The 21,710-nt window shown below is 41.9% G+C and overlaps 1 protein-coding gene across 1 annotated transcript in view; it reads right to left on the bottom strand.

The window, feature by feature from the left end:
• lrriq1 (leucine-rich repeats and IQ motif containing 1) overlaps positions 1-19,430 on the bottom strand; it is a gene marked incomplete at both ends in the record, with an annotated part of 39,684 nt that extends 20,254 nt beyond the window's left edge. The window contains 16 exons of the mRNA XM_083974371.1: positions 182-514; positions 1,791-1,898; positions 4,941-5,120; positions 9,518-9,603; positions 9,726-9,730; positions 10,260-10,333; positions 10,582-10,709; positions 12,070-12,263; positions 12,959-13,109; positions 13,193-13,345; positions 14,027-14,311; positions 15,806-15,862; positions 16,102-16,176; positions 16,362-16,585; positions 18,114-18,210; positions 19,347-19,430. Of these exons, the coding sequence (XP_083830497.1) occupies positions 182-514; positions 1,791-1,898; positions 4,941-5,120; positions 9,518-9,603; positions 9,726-9,730; positions 10,260-10,333; positions 10,582-10,709; positions 12,070-12,263; positions 12,959-13,109; positions 13,193-13,345; positions 14,027-14,311; positions 15,806-15,862; positions 16,102-16,176; positions 16,362-16,585; positions 18,114-18,210; positions 19,347-19,430 (2,234 nt within the window). The remainder of the gene's footprint in view (positions 1-181; positions 515-1,790; positions 1,899-4,940; positions 5,121-9,517; positions 9,604-9,725; positions 9,731-10,259; positions 10,334-10,581; positions 10,710-12,069; positions 12,264-12,958; positions 13,110-13,192; positions 13,346-14,026; positions 14,312-15,805; positions 15,863-16,101; positions 16,177-16,361; positions 16,586-18,113; positions 18,211-19,346) is intronic.
• Between the last annotated feature and the right edge of the window lie 2,280 nt (positions 19,431-21,710).

Below are 21,710 nucleotides of genomic sequence, written 5' to 3'. Positions count from 1 at the left end.
AAAAAAAAAGAGGGCGCTTGCTCTCAGTCAGCTGTGTCCAGTTGTATACCATAGACTCTAGAGGAATCTGGAGACTTGCATTACATCAGCTGACCTCACTGGTTTGTTTTAATGGGAGACTGTTATAGGGAATAGATGATCAGAACTGGAAACTACTGACTCATAAAATTTGGTGAATTACTTTTTGGGGTCCAGGTCTCTGTGTTTGAACACAGGTGTCGTCGCCGTTGTCGTAGCAGCGTCTGCATCGCGCAAACTCTCTGCAGATGACGACTTCTCCTCTGAAGTGCAGTCGTCCAGAGCGACGGGTGCAACGTTTTCAACAGACTCTGACTCCGAGTGCTCCTCGGTGTTGTTGCCGTCCACCTCCAGTGTTTCCTCAGGCGTCCTTCGCCCTGCAGACTCAGCGGTGTCGCCGTATTCGTGGGCAAATCTCTGGTCCACAGCCAGTTTCAGAGCCTCAGCCAGGTGTCGGCAGGAGGTTTTCACAGCATCCAGCTGAGACGAGGCGTTACTGTGAATACAAACACACACAAACACTGTTTTAGGTTCATTCTCTTCAGTATATCTGTAGAAATAAAAGCCCTAATAACCCACTCACAGTCTCTATGAATCACACTCATGCCTATGTGAATTTACCCTAAACAGTGAATTTTCTCTACAACCAAAAGTTTATCTTGCGGCATCTTTAGAGCTGATTGGATCAGGGTCAGAATTGCCTAGTTTAAAGGTCCAGTGTGTAATAATTAACAAGGTTTATTGGCAAAATCTGAATATACTACCCATATGTTTGTATAACTGTATAATCACTATAAAATAAAATTTGTTTGGTTTTCGTAGCATTATAATTATTCTTTTATATATACAGTACATATACTGTAGCAAGGTATAGCAAGGGTCTTGCTTTAGAGATTGTCGCCATCTTGCGCCGCCATGTTTGTATGGCAGCCCGAGTGGAAAATTCAGCCAGCCAGAGAGCGCGATTCACGAGTTCATAAATAAATCAACGAAGAAGAAAGAAGGAGGAGGAAACAGCAGACATATCGTAAAATGGTTTAGATCTTCATCTCATCGCTCCATGCTCCTGAAATACTCCCAGTCGTGGTAAACAAGTTTTTTGTCCTCGGAGGCCACCCTCACTTTGCTGACAAGTGTGAATGAGCGCTGCAAACTAGAATCTGAACGCTAGATGAAACGGTTTTCCCCCCATTATTTTACACACTGGACCTTTAAGGTAAAGATGGGTTTCACTGTTTTGAAATCATGTGCGTAGGAAAAGGAAAATGTTTGATTTTCAAACAGATTACCGGTACTCTTTTAAGAAAAACACTCCTCAGTTTATGTCAATATCGTTGTGTGCTAGACTCTACTCAGCGTTACAAAAATGGTGCTTCATTATGTGATAACATTAAATCACTCCAACATACAAAGAAGAAGCAGATGCAACTTTAACAATTACTAAACTTTGGTTATTTCATACAAGGTTCAGAGTAATTCTATTAACTCAAATTGCTATGTATGCAACCTAATGCAATAGTAATTCAGTCCATTCTTCTGCAGCACAGACAAATCTATCTACAAACAATCTTCTTGACCAGTTAACATGGGTTGAGGTGAATACACTGAGTGTGTGTGTGTGAAGTGTCTCCATGCTCTGTGTGTTGCCTAATACCATATAATGTCTCTTTCATTGAGGGGATAAACCCACTACAAAGCCACCTCAATGGGAACTTAATGAATCTATTAGCAATGCTTGGCTCTGCTCCCCCGTCGCCCTCCCTGTGCTCCACCCTGAGGGGCCGCCCCAGCCGGTCTGCAGGGCCTGCAGCCTTAGGTAGCACGGCTTCTTCTCCTTCTCCTTCTTCTTCTCCTTCTCTACAAAGACCTGGCTCTTCACTCTCAGTGGGACAAGAAAGAGACGAGTCGGGTAAAGGTTCAAAAGGACCGTGACACAAACGACCCCTCCTCCCTGTACCTGCTGGTTCACTGCAGGGTCACCACCAACACAGAGCACTGGTGTAAGAGAGCAGGAGGAGATCTTATAATGAACATGCACTGTGTATCCTTGTGTGTAGATGGAAAAATCTGCATTTGTTACTTTTACAATTAAATTTCAGGACATTTAGGGACTAATTGGACAGAATAAAACATTTGACTTTTCCAGCATTCATCTTTGGGTGTCGTTTTAAGATAGACTAAGTAATATGGGATTCAGGCCTGTATTCATATAAAATGAACTGTGATTGAAACATCTGCAGCTCCCAAATTATGTGCGAGTTAAATATCTGTGTTCAGGGCTCAAAGCCAGAAGTGGAGTTTCCTTAGTAAAGTGGAAAGTTAAGAGTGGTGGAGGTAGAGGTGATGGATGGGAGTGTAGCACATCCCACAGTCAGGCAGGAGACAAGTGGAAATGGATTTTATTCTTTTCTTGGATCGAAACCATGGAAATTTTGCAGCATCAACACATTTATTGCAGTGTCTTATATTGGCTGTGAAGGCCGCTCCTTTTAAGACAACAATAAAGATTAATTCTGTTGTACTGCAGAGACTTTCACACTGTTCAGTAGCAACTGATATATCGACATATTACTGTATGTGGCCAGAGAGAGAAAACTTTCTATAGATTTCTCCATCAGACATGATCACTTGTGGAAATGTTTGTTTGATGCATCCAGACACTTGTTTTCCAACTACAAAAGTTTGTACACACCTTCTCATTCAATGTTTCCTCTTTATTTTTTATTATTTTCTACATTGCAGACATCAAAACTATGAAAAAATGGATAGACAAGCTGTGTCCACTGCTATTTTGCTTGTTTGTTCACTTGCTATTATCATATGTTTCATAATCTTTAATCTTTTTGAAATAGTGTATAATATTGGTGTTGATATTAAGCCAATGCAATTATAACTACAGAAAGGGGCAGGTACTATATTTTTTTCCCCATCCTGCTCCTTTTCATTTATGGTGATTATGTTTACATCATGTAAATATGTGCAACCGTGTGAATTATGTAAACCATGAATGGAATAAATCGAAATTAAATGAAAATGAAGTAACACATTATGCAATAAGCCGGTGCATATTCTCATTTTCCCAGGTCATAGTATTTCAAAGGAGGTTAAATCGAAAGCAACTGGACTTAGTTATTTGTCTAGGATATGCAATTATGTAGTAAACAAACAAGTGTTCAACAAAGCAGAATATGCTTTATATTTTATATTTTTCGAAAGTAGCAGGTATTAGTAGGTAGTAGGAGTTCCCAGAGATGCTGAGCACTTGTCGGCTGATCATATCTGTGGTCCAACTCATCCCAAACCATCTCAACTGGGTCCACACTTTTGTGTTAAAGCAGAAGTAAGCGATCCGGTCGTTTTGGCTAACTTCTTGTCAGCTGATGGAGTTAGCAGTCCCCGCCCTCGTCCCTACGTCACCACATTCACGCGCATCCCTTTAGAGGACCGCCCCTTTATGCTGTTCTCTCTCCTCATTGGATAAAGGTTGTAGGATACAAGGAAAGTTTTCTCCTCGGCTTACAGCAGAGCAGAGTGACTGACAGACCCGTGTTTCAGACCAAACACTCTATATAAGTGGAAGATATAACTATTTAAGACTTATATTAACACAAATATTCCGCTTACTTCTGCTTTAACTATATAATTCCATGTGTTCCTTCATAGTTTTGATGTCGTAAGTATGAATCTACGATGTAGAAAGTGATAATAATAAAGAAAGGCCACTGAATGAGAAGGATTGTCCAAACTTTTGTCTTGTATTGGAAGGATTGAAGGAGATTTTACTTTACAGCAAGTTGGATGTGAGAAATGGAGGTACTTTGTGAAGAGTATTGTATTCAGACTTCAATGTACACTCTGTAAAGAAAAGCAGTGAAACTATAGCCCTGATAAACCCCATGGTTTCCCACCTTACAGTCAGCAGCGGCCTGGCGTGTGGCACTCCTCCTACCTCCCCTGAACCTCCGTCTGACACCAGGTCAGGCCAGGGGTTAAATGGCTGTGTTGGTCCCCAGAATGGCTCATTGTCCAGAGGCCAGAGGGGTAAGAGGGCACACAGCGAGGGGTTGAAGCGAAGGGGAGCGCCGCGCCAACTCCCCCAACCCCCCCAACCTCCTCAACCCCCCCGAGCCATGGGAGTCCTCGGTGTGACCCGCGCGCGTAGCCGCCGCCACGTTTCATCTTTTGTGCTGTGTAATTTGGAGAGGTCACGAAGATAAGCAGAAAGTTGACCACCGTTTTAAGTGTTGGTGGTCCGTCCGTCCACCACAGGACCGTCAGTGTGTGTGTGTGTGTGTGTGTGGAGGCCGGTGACATCGAAGGACTTGTGAAAATAGATGGACGTTGTCTTTAGGCTCACTACGCCCTGCGCATCAGACATAACAAGGGGGGAGAGCTCACATTCCTGACGGCCTGAAGTCTGTCTGTCTGTCTGACAGGGCCGATCAGCACATGACTGAAGAAGAGTCATACAAACTCTGATAAATAAACTTATTTCTTTTGAGGAAAATAAAAAGATATCTTGCATTATTTGATGTAAAATCAATAATTATTTGACCCAAACACTTGGAGTTAGAGAGCGTGTCGTCTATCATTACAGTATAAGGTTGATTCACTTTTTTTCCAGGACGTCTTGAAGCTAAAGATTGATAAGAATAAATCTGAGCTCAGTGTTTTCTGAGTTGACTGAGTCGCTTTCAAGCTGCTACCAAGCCTGTCAGACATTTCTCTTTACCAACACAGATAATGTGAGTGTTTTATCTGAAAGCAGAGGCACACAGAGTTACTCCCTGGTGTCATTTTAAAAGAAACTACTTTTAAAATATTTCTTTCCTCCATGAGCCCATGCAGGCCTGTGTTCCTCCTCCACACTAGACTCTCTGATAGTACATTAAGACCAGGAGTCGGTGCTCTCTTTCTCTTACCTGAGCTCCCTGCTGTGCTGCTGCTGTAAATCTCGGACATGCTTGAGCTGAGCCTGACAAAACGCGAGGAAGCCGCCTGAGGCCGGGCTGACCCGCGGAACAGCGGGGGCTGACATAGAGGCGTCTGTCTCCTGGCCATCGGTGACTCTCAGACCGGCCACGGCCTGCTGCAGAGCGGAGCTGAAAGAGGAGAGAAGACCGGATTAAATATCCAAATAAAGACAAGTTTTAATGCCCTTAATGTTTTTAGTTAATACGATATCAAGCCTATTGAAATGGACAGTAATTACCAGCAAAGAATAATCATTTTACATTTTAAACCATTTATTGACATTAATGCAAAACAATAATATTCACTGTAGCACTAAACGATACCACTGTGATGGATCTGATATACAACATGTGATGTAACATAACAGTTGAGCATTTCCTCACCACTGCTGTCAACATAAACACCTGGATCGCGCCCAACGTTTGTATAAACAGCAGAAAATTCAAAGTTGAAGGTAAAATAAATGGAGATTTCAGGAAGTTTTTAAAAACAAGGCTGAGATCAGACAGAGAGGTTCAGTCAAGGCTTCAGGATAAGACGTGAAGCTTCTGCCCTCAGGCTTGTGCCACGTGGCGTCGGTCGACAGGCCTCGCAGTCGAGATGTTTTGCAACTTGTCCTGAAGAGATTTCACTCTTTTCTGTTTGTTTATTAGCTGATGCAACTTTCCAGCTCTCCATGGTGTTGGGTAATGATCACTTGCCTCGTTAAAATCCTATGAATTATCGCTGTGAAACACTGTGTGCAGCAGAAATTTTGCTCGAGCAGAGTTTGATGAAACAGTTTTCCGTCCCTCTGAGGCCGCTCATCGTACATGCTGTTCTCTACGCCGAGTGTATTGTACATTTTGTCCTGCAGACTTAACTTCACTAATCCATTTACAGTGATTTGGTGAATTCGTTGAACTTCGGCCGCGGCTATAAATGATGCACGCTGTGATCTGGCATTATAACCTAAATCTATTTATGAGACGATTAGTGTAATTGTTTACGTTATTCTACCTAAAACCGTAGTTACTCCACAGCTACTCTGGGTTGAAAGCCGCCAACAAATGGAAGACGTTAGGTACTATTAGTCTTTAAAACTGGAGGGGAGCCCTGAAAGGCAGCGAGTCTGGGGGAGAGGTAACCGCTGCCTGAGGCTAAGGATGTACAAGCAGAGGAATCCCAACTATCTGCCAGAGAAACAGACTCCGAGCATCCACCAGCGGAGCGCAGGTCAAATGTGGTCTGTTTTCAGTGGGAAAATGTGGAGCTGGAAACTCTACAGGACACTTGGGAACAGCAACAATAAAATCCATAAAAATACAAGGCCTCGGGCTATGAAGTCGATTTTTTAAAACATTTATGAACAACTGGGTTCCTCAGAATTGATTCCCCGAGCACCACATGCTCTTAAATCGTGCTACCATGTCACCAGAGGAGGATAAAACATGTGTTGAGGGCAAGCTTTTTATTTCACCAGCTCATAATGTGTGTTTTAGTGAATATTCCATATTGTAAGCCTCAAGATGTTTTATCAATCCGTGGCTAGAACAGATTTTTAAGGGCAGCTCACTTTAGATCATTTAAAACAAAGCTCCATCGTACATTATATCGGCTCTCCACTGCACTTCATTGTAGCAAAAGCACTGATTGTGTTATAAAGAGGAATTCCAGTTTTAAAAACAAAACAAATAAAGCTGATACTGCTGGCGTCAGCGGGGTGCTTCAGGTGCTTTATTCTCATCTCTACTTATGTTTGTGTTGTAAGATCCCGCCCTGTCTTTAAAGGGATAGTTCAACATTTTGGCAAATTGGCCCATTGCCATAATCCCTATAGTCATAGCAGTAGGTTTGTTACCTTTAATTGTCGTTGCAAGCTATTTTTAGAACGGCGGAGCAGAGCCGCGAGCTGCTCAGAGCTACGCTACGGAGGCTCACGGGATTTCTTGGTTTCCCTCATCAAACTCATCAGATACACAATCCAACAACTCCAAAACGCTCTGGTGGACAAGTTGTGACCTGCACATTCACCACGCTATGAGATAATAACAGAACGTTAGGAGACAGAGTTGTTTTAGAGGTAAATTCATGCAAAATCGCTGATGTGCGTTCCCGTCGGGGGTAGTTTTGCAGCAAGCAGTCTCTGCATTTACCTCTAAAACAACTCTGTCTGGTAACGTTCTGTTATTATCTCATAGCGTGGTGAATGTGCAGGTCACAACTTGTCCACCAGAGCGTTTTGGAGTTGTTGGATTGTGTATTTGATGAGTTTGATGAGGGAAACCACCAACAAATCACTTTAGGCTCCGTAGCGTAGCTCTGAGCAGCTCGCGGCTCTGCTCTGCCGTTCTAAAAAAAGCTTGCACTGACAATTAAAGGTAACAAACCTACTGTTAAGACTATAGGGATAACCCAATTTGCCAAAATGTTGAACTATCCCTTTAAAAAGTCCATACTACGCCGTGATGACATGCAGAGTTGGGCCCGACCACGGTGCCACCCTGAGTCAAAGGCGCCACCGCAGAGGACGGGATCTGCGGACTGTCAGGAGGAGGGATACGGTTTTGATGTGGCCGACTTGGTCTCTCCTGACACAGATCGAGGATTAGATTCCCGCCCTCGGGCCGTGTTGTCTGGGCTGGCTGTCTTCAAATGAAGCTCCAAAACCCCCAAAAACAGGACCTTTCTGATTGTTATGTGAGCTGAGCAAGCTGCGGATTGTTAATTCAATTCAGGAGTGGACGACGCCACTTTAGACACACTTGGCAGAAAACACACGGTAGATCTGTGTACAAAATAAACAGATGCCATGTGATGTGTGTTGATGTTTAAAATGGATCATTCTTACAAAAGGGTTAGGGGTTAGTGTGCTGGTTTCAGAAAGACAGCACAACAGTTAAAAACATTAAGCTTTTAATCCTGTTGGACTTTTGTAAATGTGTTTTTTTTTTTTTTTAGATAATAACTCAAATTTATGGTTTTTCATTTACACAAGGAGCATCGCAATTTAGATGCTATGAATCTCTCTCTCCCCGCAGCTCCATCCACATCGACTTCGCTTGGACTTCAACCTGAATCTTCCCTAAATTGATATAAATTTCGTCCTCCTTTCTGGGGGAAACACTGGTCCTGGCTCACATTCCTTCATCCTCCTCCTCCTCCTCCTCCTCCACTGGCCCGTACGTACGAGCAGCACAGGTCCGTATTTCATTTAGTGAAGACTTCCTCCAAAACACAGGCTCATAAAGTGGCCCTGATTAATCAAGGCCCAATGTTTTCTTCTTCCACATCGGGGGAGAGGGGGGGGGGCTGCCTACAGGGAGTGAAATTCTTAGCGCTTGCCTTTTGGTGCTTTAATTTAGCCGGTGTTATCGCTGGCTCAGGATGAAAGGGGCCGGGGCATAAGTGTGGAAATACAGAGGGTTAATTCCACCGCTGGCACTGGAGGTTAAGTAAAGTTCAATGAAATATTAAGGTAATGTTTCAGTTGAGGCTTAAGGTGGGAAAAAAAATGTTTTTAGCCGTTTTGTTTTTTTAAAACACAACCAAAAACAGGAAATTTACAAATAAAAAGAAGTGCAAATGGTGTTTAACTCTCCGTTATGATGCTGCTGATTGATTACAAGCTTCAAATGCTGTTTGGTAAATATCCAATAAAATATATTTTTTAAAAACTGGGCTTTTTGGAGGGGCAAACAAAGTATAGTTTTTCATGTTTTGTATATTTTTCCGTTACTACATGGGTGTGAGTAACTCCCTCTGAGAACCTGTAACAGCTGAGATCATTGCTTATGACAGGCTGACAAAAGCACGAGGAATAAAGAGCCATCATCGCATATTTTTCACATAACTCACTTGCGACTCGTCTTAACATGGGAAAAGTATTCCGGCGCTGAAAGTTAAGCGAATGATCAAATTGAATGACACTAGAAAAAAAAAAGAAAAAAAGAAAGGATAATTGATTTCTCTGTTGTATCAATATTTGGGGAATTAACGAGCACTTAGCATGACGTACGCGCGCACAGATGTCGGTGGCACGTCGTCGCGGTAATCTAATAGCAGACGCGGATCACAGCGCTAATCCTGGGAAGTGGAGAGGAAGGCCTGTGTTCTGCTGGAATGTTTAGACTACCTGAGCCAATAGACCGAATTTGTGATAGAGAAATACTGGATTTTCACTGGTATGTCACTTTGAACATCCATCACAGCCAGCGATATTCCTGCAAGGGAAGCTGAAACTGAAGCTTTTCTTTTTCTTTTTCTTTTTTTTAAACCAAAAAGAATTTCCAGGAAGAACTACGGAAATTTCTAATCATGCTATCTTGATAAGAAACTAGCGTGGAAGGTAGTTACAGAGGTGAACATGCTAAAAGTGAGAGGTGAACAGCTTTTCAGTGGATTTCTGGTCTGCTTCATACAACAGTGCCGCCTCACGCATCCTGAACACAAACAGGCAAACAGATGAGATAACTAAATATTTACAGTAGCCCCCCCGCCCCCCTCCCTAATTTGCTCCGACTCCTTCGTCCCGGCTCCACCTCACCTCCAGCCACTCTCCTGCTCAACAGGATTCCCAGAGAGGTGGACCTCTCGAATGAACCGGCATCCCTGCAGACTCTCACACACATCCTGCATTTCTGAGAGAGAGAGAGAGAGAGAAAAGCGGAAAAATAACTTCGCCATGTCAACGCCAATATCTTTCACCCTGTTCCTCACTTTCACCAGTGTCTCCGCCGGTTATGCAGAGTCACGTCAACTGGATGAAATAAACAGAGATGTGCTGAAGAGACTTAGAAATAATGTTATTTCCATGGAGCCATTATTCTGGACAGGCAGCATGGAGACAATATGAATGCAGCAGCGTGACATGATTAAAAGAAAAAAGAAAAAAAAAAAGATGGAACCAGGAGTGTTTATGTCTAAAGGTTTGGTGCATCTAGATTTATAGCTTTCTTAATTTCAGAGCGATCAATCTCCGGCTGAGTGGGAGTGTGGGACTTGACAGTGGGAAGGTGTTTGAGCATGATATCAGCAGTGAAAATGGCTGAGTTTCTGTATGCAGGCGCCTGATGATAACAGTGGTAATAATGATAAAACTTATTCAAAGAGCTAATTAAAGTTACAAAGTGTTGCACACAAGACAGGAAATGAAAATCTAAAAAATATGAAATCATTAGACGAAGTAAAGTCAGCAATTTGTCCACATTACATACTCAGTAAGAGCTGGTATACCTTTACAGTATGGGGTACAGTGGGTTTAATCAAGACAATATGTTATATGTTACCTGACATGCAGTTGAATTGAAGGTCCAGATTTGCGAGGGACACAAAATCAGCCATGGAGGACAGGACGGTGACTCTAGAAAAGACAGACACATGTTGTAGCTGTTTGAAAAGCTGCACTTCATGTTGATGTGAAACACAGAAACATTTACTGTAGGAAACAACGTGACTGTTTTTTTTGTTTTATTTCAAGCAGATAATGTTAGATGAGTCACCAAAAAATTTATTGAGTTTATTGAGTACTGCAGAAAGAAAGAAAAAAGAAAAGAGAGAGAGACAAGCCTAAAGTTGCAGTTGGGTTATTTTCTCCTGGTGGAAAAGTACCTGTTGTGAGCGACGGAGAGGCGGTGCAGGAGGGGCAGCCAGCAGCCGGCCAGGCCCCGCAGGGAGGAGATGCTGTTGTCGTCTAGATGCAGCTCTCGGAGGAGGACGTGGTTGTTAAGGGTCGGGGGCTGACGGACAAACGGGGTGAAGTTGTGAGATAACACGGTAACGACGAGGGGTTAGACTAACTTCACACCACAGCTGCTGCTGCTGCTGCTGCTGCCGCTGCTCCAACAGCAACTGATCCATCACTGTCAGCTGTTTCAGTCCTGCTGTGTTTACAGTTCATCAAGGACCATGTGGTGCTGCCTTTGGAAACACCGAGGAGGTTTACATCTCAAAACCAATGACTGAAGATTTTAATTTAAATTTTTACGTAACTTTTTCTTGACTTTACTTTATCAATCAACTACTGGAGATTCACTCCCTCCACCTCAAACAGAGACACATCACCTTCAGTAACTGCTCATTTTTCCAGCAATCCTTTCTGCAGCTCTCTCATAAAGACATTTTGACTCGACTAAACTGCAGCTGATAACATCATCTTGCAGCTGTGACTGACGCACCATGTTTATGCTTACTCCCTCTCTTTTTATTCAGTTGAATAACTGAAAACACTCAACAACTGTTCAGCTTGACGTTCCTGATACTGTCAGGTTTTAATTCTTTGTTCAACATGTACATATAAACTAGGGTCACAGCAATCCGCTTGAATCAGGTTGGATGATTTGTTTTCTTTTTTATTTGAATTTGATTTGTGTATTTAGTTTTTTTTTCCTGCAGAAAACTGAAGAAAACTCGGAAACTGTCACGCAAGTCTCATGATATTACACTGCAGAGTCACAGGGCAATGCCGGGCAACAGCAGTCTGTAGTTTTGTCTGGATAATCAAGATCAATTTTTATAAATCTGATCTGGTCAAGGTGATAACGTGATCCTCTAAACTGGCTTCCTCTCTTGTGAGTTGATGGTTGCAGTAAATCAGCTTGTAACTCATTTATTATTAGTTTTGACACTCACACTAGCCGTCTGATTTACATTGGGTTTGATCATTCTGACTGGCTCCAGATACAAACCCTGATCTGACATTGAGTTTTGGGTTTGTGGTTATAAAACCAACGAGGGGAATGTTGTGTTTTATTTGAGTATCTGGATATTTGGATATTTGAAAAAATGGGAAACAACTTTTTTGTTATGAGCAACACATAAAAGATGAAAAAGAAAAACTGGACATTAAATGATTTTGTTCTTATTTTTTCCATGGGAAATCCCTACATCCCTGCGTACAAATGATTTACATTCTCACAAGATGAAAACAGAATGATGTGAGCTTAATTCAATAACAGCTTTTCAGTCCCTCACCTCCCTCTAACATCCAGATCACTTTCTGCACAGGTCTCACAGCGCTGCAACAATGTACAGTGACATCACATCCAGCACTTTCACTTGATCAGCTGTTGCTGTTTTTTTGTGTGTGTTTTTTTTTACCTCAGTCAGGCTGTTGGCTCTCAGGTCCAGCGTCTGGATTAGAGCGCTGTTCTCCAGACCCTCCACGCTCGCCAGGTGGTTGTGTGAGCAGTCCAGGTGAAGGAGGGTGTAGACGTCCCTCAGCCCCTTGGTGCTGATCAGCTGGTTGTGACCCACTGACAACCTCTGCAGCCTCTTCACGGACTCCAGGCCGCCTAGAGAAGAGGAAAACAAGAAAAAGAGAAGCCACTTGATTCAGAAATAAAATGTTATAGCAGCTGAATGTGCAGTTCAGTGCATTTAACCTATTGCCCGGCCAATATCTATTTATGACTCGAGTCCTGCGCCTCGGGGGCCCAGGGTGAGTTTAGTAAATAAATCACATCTCAACACCGGGCTCGTAGAAAATGACAGGATGGGAGGTGAACGGAAGAGAGAGGCTGCCCTCTTGTGGAGAGTTGTGGATGTGACAGTCAAACATCATCTCAAGCTGCCACTGTGTCAGATATTAGCCTATTGTCTCTGATGATGCAGTTTATAAAAAATATAATGAAATCCTGATCTATTTTTAAGCTTTACCTCTTTTAATTGTTTTTATTGGCAACCAGAGAGTAAAAAATAATAAAACACGATTAAATTAATCATAATTACCAATACATTTTTAAATTCATATAAAGTAAAAGTGAGAGAAGAGGAAAACAAAACGAAAACATAACACAAAGAAAAAACAGCAAAAGCTAAACAAGCATGAAACAAACGCAAACAAGAAAAATAAATTATGTGTTGCATATACAATAAACACATACATTTAGTGAGGAAGAAAAATAAATAAATAGATAAATAAACAGCCATGAAAAAAAAAGAAGACAGGGTAGTGTAAATCTCAATATTGAGATCTTAAGGTCTTTACCAATGCGGGTGATGGAGTTGTGCGACAGGTCCAGAAGTCCCAGATTTTCAGCACCAGTTAAACCGTGGACGGACGTCAGCTTGTTGCGGCCGAGCAGAAGAACTTGTAAACTGGTCATGTTCTCACAATCCACAAAGGAGATGTCGTTTTCCTGAGAGAAAACATAGTAATCAAAAAAAAAAGAAAGAAAAGCCGCAGCAGCAGTAATAACTCACATACAGACTGGATGTTCACCTGTACGTCGACGTAGCAGAGCTGCGCTAAGTGCTTGATGCCCTCCAGGGACTCGAGGCCACAGCGTCGGAGGGTGAGGGCCTGAAGGTGACGACACTGAGCCAGCGTGGACAAGCTGCAGCCGGGCAGATCCTCCAGGGTCACCGTGGTAACCTGGAGGAGAGAGAGAGAGAGAGAGACAGAGAGAGAGAGAGAGTCGGAGGCTTTCATTTCAAAATGTTGAGACTTAAATTGGCAAGTGAGACCGAGCACGGGGGATATGGAATAATTATCATATTGAAGATTAAACACAGACAAGCGTGAAATAAGTTAACTCTCAAGCTCTCGTACAAAGCACTGTCGTTAATGAAGCTGGGTAACATCAGCAGTATGTGCAATGATATTTTATTTTTTCTGTTTAATCTTTAATGCAATGCAAAATTAATACATGCTATTAGAAAGCACAGGTGGCTGAATTTCTATTAAGTGAAATCTACTAAATCCTCCAAACTTAGATGTCAGTGCTCAAACAACTTAATTCTTCATAATTAGTGCTGCTGCTGATGAGTGTATGTATGGCATGTGTATATATATATAGTTTATTGATATCATTGTTGCTGCTCTCTATTTATTCTTTTTTTTCCCCTTTCTTCCCCAACATGTTTGTTTGCTTTTATACTCTGTTTTGTTTTTTCTGTTATTTTTATGGGAACTATTGTATGGGGAAATTGTATAATTTACTGTCACTGAGATTGTATCAGGCCGGATGTTTTTTCATGATTCATTGTGAAATAAAAAGACATTTTTAAAAAACTAATAGTGGTCGTGACGCCCTAACGTTTATACGAGTGTTACCTCCTGCAGAGACGTGCAGCCTGTGGACAGCAGCAGAGTGTGTGGGCAGAGCGGAGGCAGACCTCTGGCCTCATCCACCTCCCCTCTCCTCCTCCTACTCCTCCTCCTCGCTCCTCTTCCACTTTGGACGCCTCCTTTCTGCTTCCTCCTGTTCTGGAGGGAGAGTTTGGACCAGGAGACGAAGTCTTTCATCCAGGACAGTCTCTTCTGCTCCGTGCGCTCGGGGAGACACACAGGTAGAGGTTGTGATGTCACAGAGTTTCTCCTCGTCTCCGTGTTCTTGCTCTCGTTTTGAGTTTTCACGTCATTTTCTCTTTTCCTCTCCTCCTCCTCCTCCTCCTCCTCTTCCTCTATGTCTTGCACTATAATCCTGTGTCCTTCCTCCTCTCCTCCTCTTCCTCCTCTGAACCTTCTTTCTTCTGTTCTCGTGTTTTCTTCTTTGATTTTTCTCACATCCTCCGTCTTCTTCACCTCCTCCTGCCTGTTTTCTTCATCTTTTGTTTTCCTCTCACGCTCCGTTTCTCTGTTCTCTGTTTCATGTGCTTTATTCCATTCTCTCTCTTTTCTGGGGCTTTTTTCTTTTTCCATATCACTACATTCTCCTTCTTCTTTCTTTTGTCCCATTCCCTCCTCTTTTATTTTATTCTCTTCTTTCTTCTTCAACATGTCTTTACCTTCTACACCATCTCTCCTCTGCTCATGCTGTTTGATCTTTTCTTCTTGATCCTTTAGTTTAATTTCTTCTTTTTCTCTATGTTCCTCTTCCTTTCTCTTTTTCTCTACCTCTACCTCTACCTCTACCTTTCTTGTTTCCTCCTCACGTTTTCTCTCTTCCTCCTTACTTCTCATTTCTTCCTGCTCTGTCCTCTCTTCTTCCTCTCTTCTCCTATCTTTGTCATTATTGTCTGTCCCCTCGGCCTTTAGCCCCATTTCTTCTTCATTTTCACCTCTTTCATCTCCCTCCATCTTTTTCCTCATCGGCTCAATCATCTGTTTCTCATCTTCCTTCTTCCTGGTTTCTTCCCCCTCCTCTTCTCTCTCTCTATTCCTCTCCATCTCCCTTACTTTCGCATCATTTTCCCTCCTTTTTCTTTCCTCCTCTTCCACCTGTCGACTCCTCTCTTCTTTGAGTCTTATCTCTTTTATTTTTCTCTCTTCCTCTCTCTTCTTCATGTCCACCTCTATCTTGTTTTTCTCCTCTTCTCTTTTCCTGTTTTCCTCCTCTTTCATTCTCATCTTTTCCTCCTCATTCTTCCTCTTTTCTTTGAGTGTTATTTCTTCTAGTTTTCTCTTCTCCTGCTCTTCTTTTATCTTTCTGTTCTCTTCCTCCACCCTTTTCCTCTCCGTCTCTCTCTTTATCATCTGCTCCTCCCTTTTTCTTTTCTGGTCCTCCTCCCTCTTCCTCTTCTCTTCCTCCACCCTTTTCCTCTCCATCTCTCTCTTCATCATCTCCTCCTCCCTTTTCCTCTTCTCTTCCTCCATCATCTCCTCCTCCCTCTTCCTCTCCTCTTCCTCCATCCTGTTCCTTTCCACCTCTCTCTTCATCATCTCCTCCTCCCTCCGTCTCTTCTCTTCCTCCATCCTTTTCCTCTCCATCTCTCTCTTCATCATCTTCTCCTCCCTTTTCCTCTTCTCTTCCTCCTCCCTCTTCCTCTTGTCTTCCTCCACCCTTTTCCTCTCCAGCTCTCTCATCATCATCTCCTCCTCCCTTTTCCTCTTCTCTTCCTCCTCCTCCTCCTTCATTTTCTTCTCCCTCTCTTCTTTTATTCTCTTCTGCTCCTCCTCCCTCATCTTCCTTTCTTCCTCTACTCGTTTCTGTAAGTTGCTGATCATCTCCTGAGTTATAAGAAAACAAAACTAAATTCATTAAAACGTTTCACTGAAAAATAAAACACCACAAATATTTTGCCAGGAGTTCCCAAAAGAGAAATAATGAGAACCACACATGATCATTGATTTCTCCGAGATGAAATACCTATGATTATGATTATCTTATTGAGTTGCAATAGTGCCGGTACCCTTAATCTTTGTCTGTGTGGTGGAAAATGCTAAATGAGGCATCAGGGACTGTTTACCTGCTGAAGGAGAAACTCTTGTTCAAGTTTTTCCTGAGCTCTCTTCTGCCTCAACTCCAGCTCCTTCTGTTGTAGCTGGACACAAAAAGAAACCATAATAAAAAGGTAAATGTAAGAATGAAAAGATATCAGAGTAAAAATCCAGATTTCGTTTAAGTGTAACATATCATAATGAATACAGTTGTTACAGAAAACCTGCATCTGCTATATCTAGAAGAAGAAGTAACCGTGTAGAATTAAGTGAGTCCCACGTGACTCACCTTCTCCGTCTCCATTATCTTCCTCAGCTCCTCCTGGAAGTCTCTTTCTCTTTGTCTCCTTTGCTCCTCTTTCATCGTCTCCTCACACTGCTGCTTCTCTCTGTGTTTTCTCTGGTGCTCGCTGTTCTTCTTCATCTTTTCTTCTTTCATTGAGCTCTTCAGGGTCCTCTCTTCGGGTTCAAGATATTCCTCACACCCCATGTATTCATCTGTTTCAGCCTCCTCTGTGAAGAGAACATACAACATACAAAAAGAAAAAAGTTTACATATCACCTAACGTTAATTGTATGCTATAGTCATGTAGCAGTAACAACCCTCCAAATAGAACTTCAGTATAACATTTTCATCCACTGAAACAGTACTTATTTATATCAAATAGCCTAAGGAAAGGCTTCACCACCATGTTTACCACTTATGAAATATAACCCACTACCTTATTTTATGTTCAAAAGGTGGGATTGTGTACATCTGCATCCCTACTGCTCCACATCACAGCAGTAAACAGGAACAAAAATGGGACAACAGTGACCTCTTGTGAGCAAATATTCAATTACCAGAGATGTTTCAGTGTAAATCAGACCTGCAGCAAGGTCAACCAGTGCAATGAAGAAGAAATAGTGTGGTTGACTAACAGCAACATTCAAAATGTCACTATACTTCTTTATTTGAACCTGTTGTCACTGTTATGAGTATATAAAGCACAAGATTTACCAAAACAGGAACCAGAAAAGCAAGTTATTCATTCACAAGCAAGTTGTTATTCACCATGTTGATGCTTCTTCCTATGAATATCTCTGGGCAACAAATTGAATCTAAGGCAACTAGACTTTGTATTTGTCTAGTTTTGTCTAGTTTTGCCTCTTATCCAAGGGGATTCATCAGTTTGTGTGTTCCAAAGCAAAGAGGCAAGACTTCTTCCTAGACAAATACAAGTCCAGTTGCCTTCGATTCAATTTGTTGCCCAGAGATAACGATGACCTGGACGAATGAGAATATTCACACACCTTCTTCCTAGGAGCTATCAAAATGAAAAAGGTTTTTGTTTTTTTAGATTGCTTTTCTTCATCCTATTGCAGGGTTTAAATAAAACCAGGCTTTACAAACTTCTGCAGACATATTTTTGTCTTTGAGTCAAACGCCCTGCATGTTGTGCGACTCCTGCTGGGTTTACTGAATCAAGCATTTTCACTTCATTTTTTTTTTTCCAAACATGCACTGTACCATCACTGCTGGGCCACGCTGACACATTGTGAACAGAAAGTGCTTCTGTCTCTCTGTGAGCAGGCGGGAGATGAGTGTCAGCAGAGGAGTCATTTTCCTCATTTTCTGTTTCACAAGTAACCTGTGTTGGACAAAAAAACGTAAATTTAGAGAAGCTTCCTGCAACTGGTGGATCCACTGGAGATTGGATGGGTCGTACAGTACACTGACAGACTTTAGATCATAAAGAGACTAATTAACCTGCATATTCACTTTCATCATGTCCTCGTCCAGATTATAAGGCAAGTTCATCATGTCCTCAGTGAGATGTGATGCAGTGAGGTCTGAGATGAAGAAAAGACAGATGTCATTAATCAAAATGGAGAAAAACATCAAAGTCATTTTGATGGGATCACCTACTGCACAGTGAGGAGGCCAGAATCTCTCATTAAATAATAATGTTGTACCCATACAGAAGTAGGATCACAGGAAAGAGCCTTTAGAAGTATAAAATGTTTCATTGTGCTCTCGCTATTCAACATGCTTCCATACCTTGAGGTCCCTCGAGGATGAACTTCTCACAGTCTGCTGCTCTGCTTTTTGAGGTTTCAAAGTAGCTGAGCAGAGATGGTGGAAAATCATCTGAGTCCTATAGTCAGAAATTCAGTTTAATGTTATACAGGTATCATCACAAAAGCAAATCAACGGATCATTTAAACTACTTTAAAAGAACCACTGAACAAAACTTCGAAAAATATCTTAATTTTAAGCATATGGAACCAAGAACTGAATATATAAGTAAACAATAGCTGATATCATCTGTGTGATAAAGAATGAGACTTGTGGTAGATCAGGTCTATTATGGGCACAGGATGCCCCCAAGATGTCCATAATCCATCCATTATCTATGCCACTAATCCTGTTTGTGGTCCCTGGGATGCTTCCAAATTAATCTGCACAGTTTTCTTAATGGCTTTACACAGATACTGTAAGTTTTAAAATGCAGGGTATTGCCAGTTTTGGCCTGTAGCTGCCCCCCAAAGTGAGATAGAGCAAACTTTCAACTTTCAACCTTGACTGTGTTGTCCTCAGAAAACACACAATGTACATGGCATCATGCAAAAGATTGGGCATCACTGGTTAAAAAAAATATGATAATGTGAACAGTTACGCAAGTGGAAGATGAAATGATCTCCAAAAGACATAAAGTTATAGCAAGATGACACATTCCCTTTTAAATTTTAAATAATTTTCATCTTTTACATTTTCAAAATGACAGAAAAGGGCCTGCAGCAAATGTTTGGGCAACCTGCATAGATAGTACCTGTAAATATCTGGTCTGATACCTTTGGTCAAAGTTATCTGAGAGCTCAAGTCTCCTGGGTTTCTCATTGCAGGCTGCTGCATTGTTTCACTTTTTCACTCTAAAATTGTAGAAAACTAAAGAATAATACACTGATATTGCTTAAAATATTGCAAAACAGTGTTTCATGTTTAACTTTATGCCTTTTGGAGACGATTTTAATCTTCCACTTGCTTAACTGATCACAATAACAGAAATTTTGACCAGGGTGGCCCATACTTTTGCATGCCACTGTAAATCTCACCTTAGATAACGTAGGTGGAGCAACCAAAACAAGCTAATGACACACAAATAAAACGTAGCTTGTAGCCGCTTGTTGCTACATGTAGCTTGTTTGTCAACTTCACCTGTCCTGTCCAGTTAATTAACTTTTACGTCATAATGTCAGTGTCCAGGCCTCAGCAAAAGACTCAAACTCTTACCGTCTCCTGGTGAAACGTGAACTCGTCCTGCTGCTCGGTAAAGTCTCCGCTGTCTGAGATGACAACATCACTCAGCTCCCGCATGATTGTTTGATACAACTCATTAGCATCCGCCATGATATTAAAACGCTACCGGGGGCTTCACTTTTACAGTGAAGTTGCCACTGTTAAACGATGGGAAATTAGCCTGCGTTGCTTGATTTTTATATATTTATATTATATATTTACAAAATCATAACGTTACCTTCAGTTTGTTTCAATGTGATACCGTTTAACACGCTAAACAAAAGCTAATACAGCTCATTTGTAAGACCGTTCCGCGTCCAGAAGTTAGTTAGGTCACCATGGTAACACTGTGAGCTACATAAGCTCACAAGGGACAAACCGTGCAAAAGGCAAAAGGGTATAGATAAAGGGTCTTCAAGGAATTATATATTATATTATATTATATTATATTATATTATATTATAGTATATTATAGTATATTATATTATTAAAATCCACTTTTACAGACTTGATTTTGTGATCTCATCCTCTTCTTTCTATCATCTGTTTTATCTCAGAGTTTTACGCATATGCTCTTAGTTTCACTTTATATCTTCTTCTGTTTTAACTCTTTTATTCCATCTTTTATCTTATCCCATCTTTTTATCTTATCGTATCTCCTAACCCCGTTTTATTTTTTTTTTTTTTATTTCATTAACTGCATCATGCATTTTAACTTGAGTCCTCCTGGTTTCAATTTGTTATCCGGTTCTCGTATTGCCTGTGTTGATGTATTGCTTGGGCGGTCCATCTCTTCTGGTTTTATGGCACTTGTGGCTTGTTTCTTATATGTTGTCTTGCTAAGCACTGTGTAAACTTGTGTTTTTAAAGGTGCTATATAAAAAGTTATTATTATGATGACTATGATTATGATTATTATTAGATTAAATTAGATTAGATATTATTGCATGATAGATAGATGTTTGTAATAATTCAACCCTTGTATTCATCAACTTCACACTTTGGTACAAACAGACTCTCAGAACAGCAAGGCTTTGTAGCAAATAAAATGTAGTGTCATGGACTTGTGTGGGCATTTTGGGCAGCCAGCTACAAGGGGTCAGTAAACCCTGGACCCTTGTAGGTGAATCACAGGACCCAGAAGAACAAAAAATGTGTTGGGTTGTGAACAATGCATACTTTTTCCACGGCATTTCTGATCACAAAGACCGGTTCCTCTCTCCCGTGGTGAAGGCTCTGCACTTGTGCTGTACTCTGTCTCTTTGAGGAGATTCCAGTGGCCCACACAGGTTTTCCCATACACATTCCCGAGGGCTTTCTAAAAAAGAACCCAGTCTCCTTCCTCAGAGTTTCAAAGAAAAACAGCGTGTCCTCCATCCCGAAACTGTTTGGTCTGGAGACACTCTAAGGCCTGTTCTCCATTCTCGTGACGTTCCACGACAAAAACAAAACAACAGAATGGCGCCAGATCAGGCTCGTTTTTCCTTCAAAGGCCAAAACTGAATTCCACAACGACAATGAAAGGCATCACACATCTACAACACTATTTTGTGACCTGCGGGGTCAATGGCCATCATCAGAATCTGCCTCAGGTCCGGCACAGGCGTGCTTTCACAGAGAGGTCAGTGTGGGTCAAAGCACAACTTCAGTCCTGAGGCTGACGGACAGAAACAGGACAGTTTGGTGCTGTCCTCGTTGTTGGAGTCAAACTGCCAGTCCCTTATGTTTCATTAGGTCCCCTAAGATTCATTGACCAAGTTCAATTGCTCAAAAAGGCTCCATCAGCAAGCCTTGTCCGCTCCGATTAGGGCCAGGCCCTTTGTCAGTGGGCAAGGTGTCCGTCGCTTTTGTCCAAGTGCACGGAACCCAGACAGCGGCCAGACAGGGCCAAGCTGCAGATTTACACAGCAGATTACGCCAGTCAATGGCGGCTCCGGCCCAAACGCAGCAGCCGTTTGGATAGCAGCCGTGTGTTTACACTGTCAAGGGTTTTCTGTTACTCGTCTGTAGCCATTATCTTGGCAGCCACTGGGCCTATCAAGCCTATCATTTCCATCTGGGGGCTTTGACGAAAGAAGGGAACGGAGGGAAAAATTACCACCGCACTGCCCCAACACTAACCCATCTTCCTCCTCTCGCTGCACATACATCAACGTACCGGTTGCAAGCCGCAAACTTATTAATGATGCGTAAAATGATTTTGTAAACTCTGCTTCTGTGCTGTTAAAGTATCTCCGCTTGAATCCCGCCGTCATCACAGAAACCTAAATGAAAATCCCATGTAGAAATGATTTTTTTTTTTTTTTCCATGCATGAACTCGAGCTGACATTCCAAAGCCCAGAGCTGGAAAAATGGAT

The sequence above is a fragment of the Trachurus trachurus genome (genome assembly GCF_905171665.1).
Source record: "Trachurus trachurus genome assembly, chromosome: 6".
Lineage (NCBI taxonomy): Eukaryota > Metazoa > Chordata > Actinopteri > Carangiformes > Carangidae > Trachurus > Trachurus trachurus.
The sequence above is the reverse complement of the archived record's forward strand: the minus strand, read 5'-3'. Positions and strand labels throughout refer to the sequence as shown.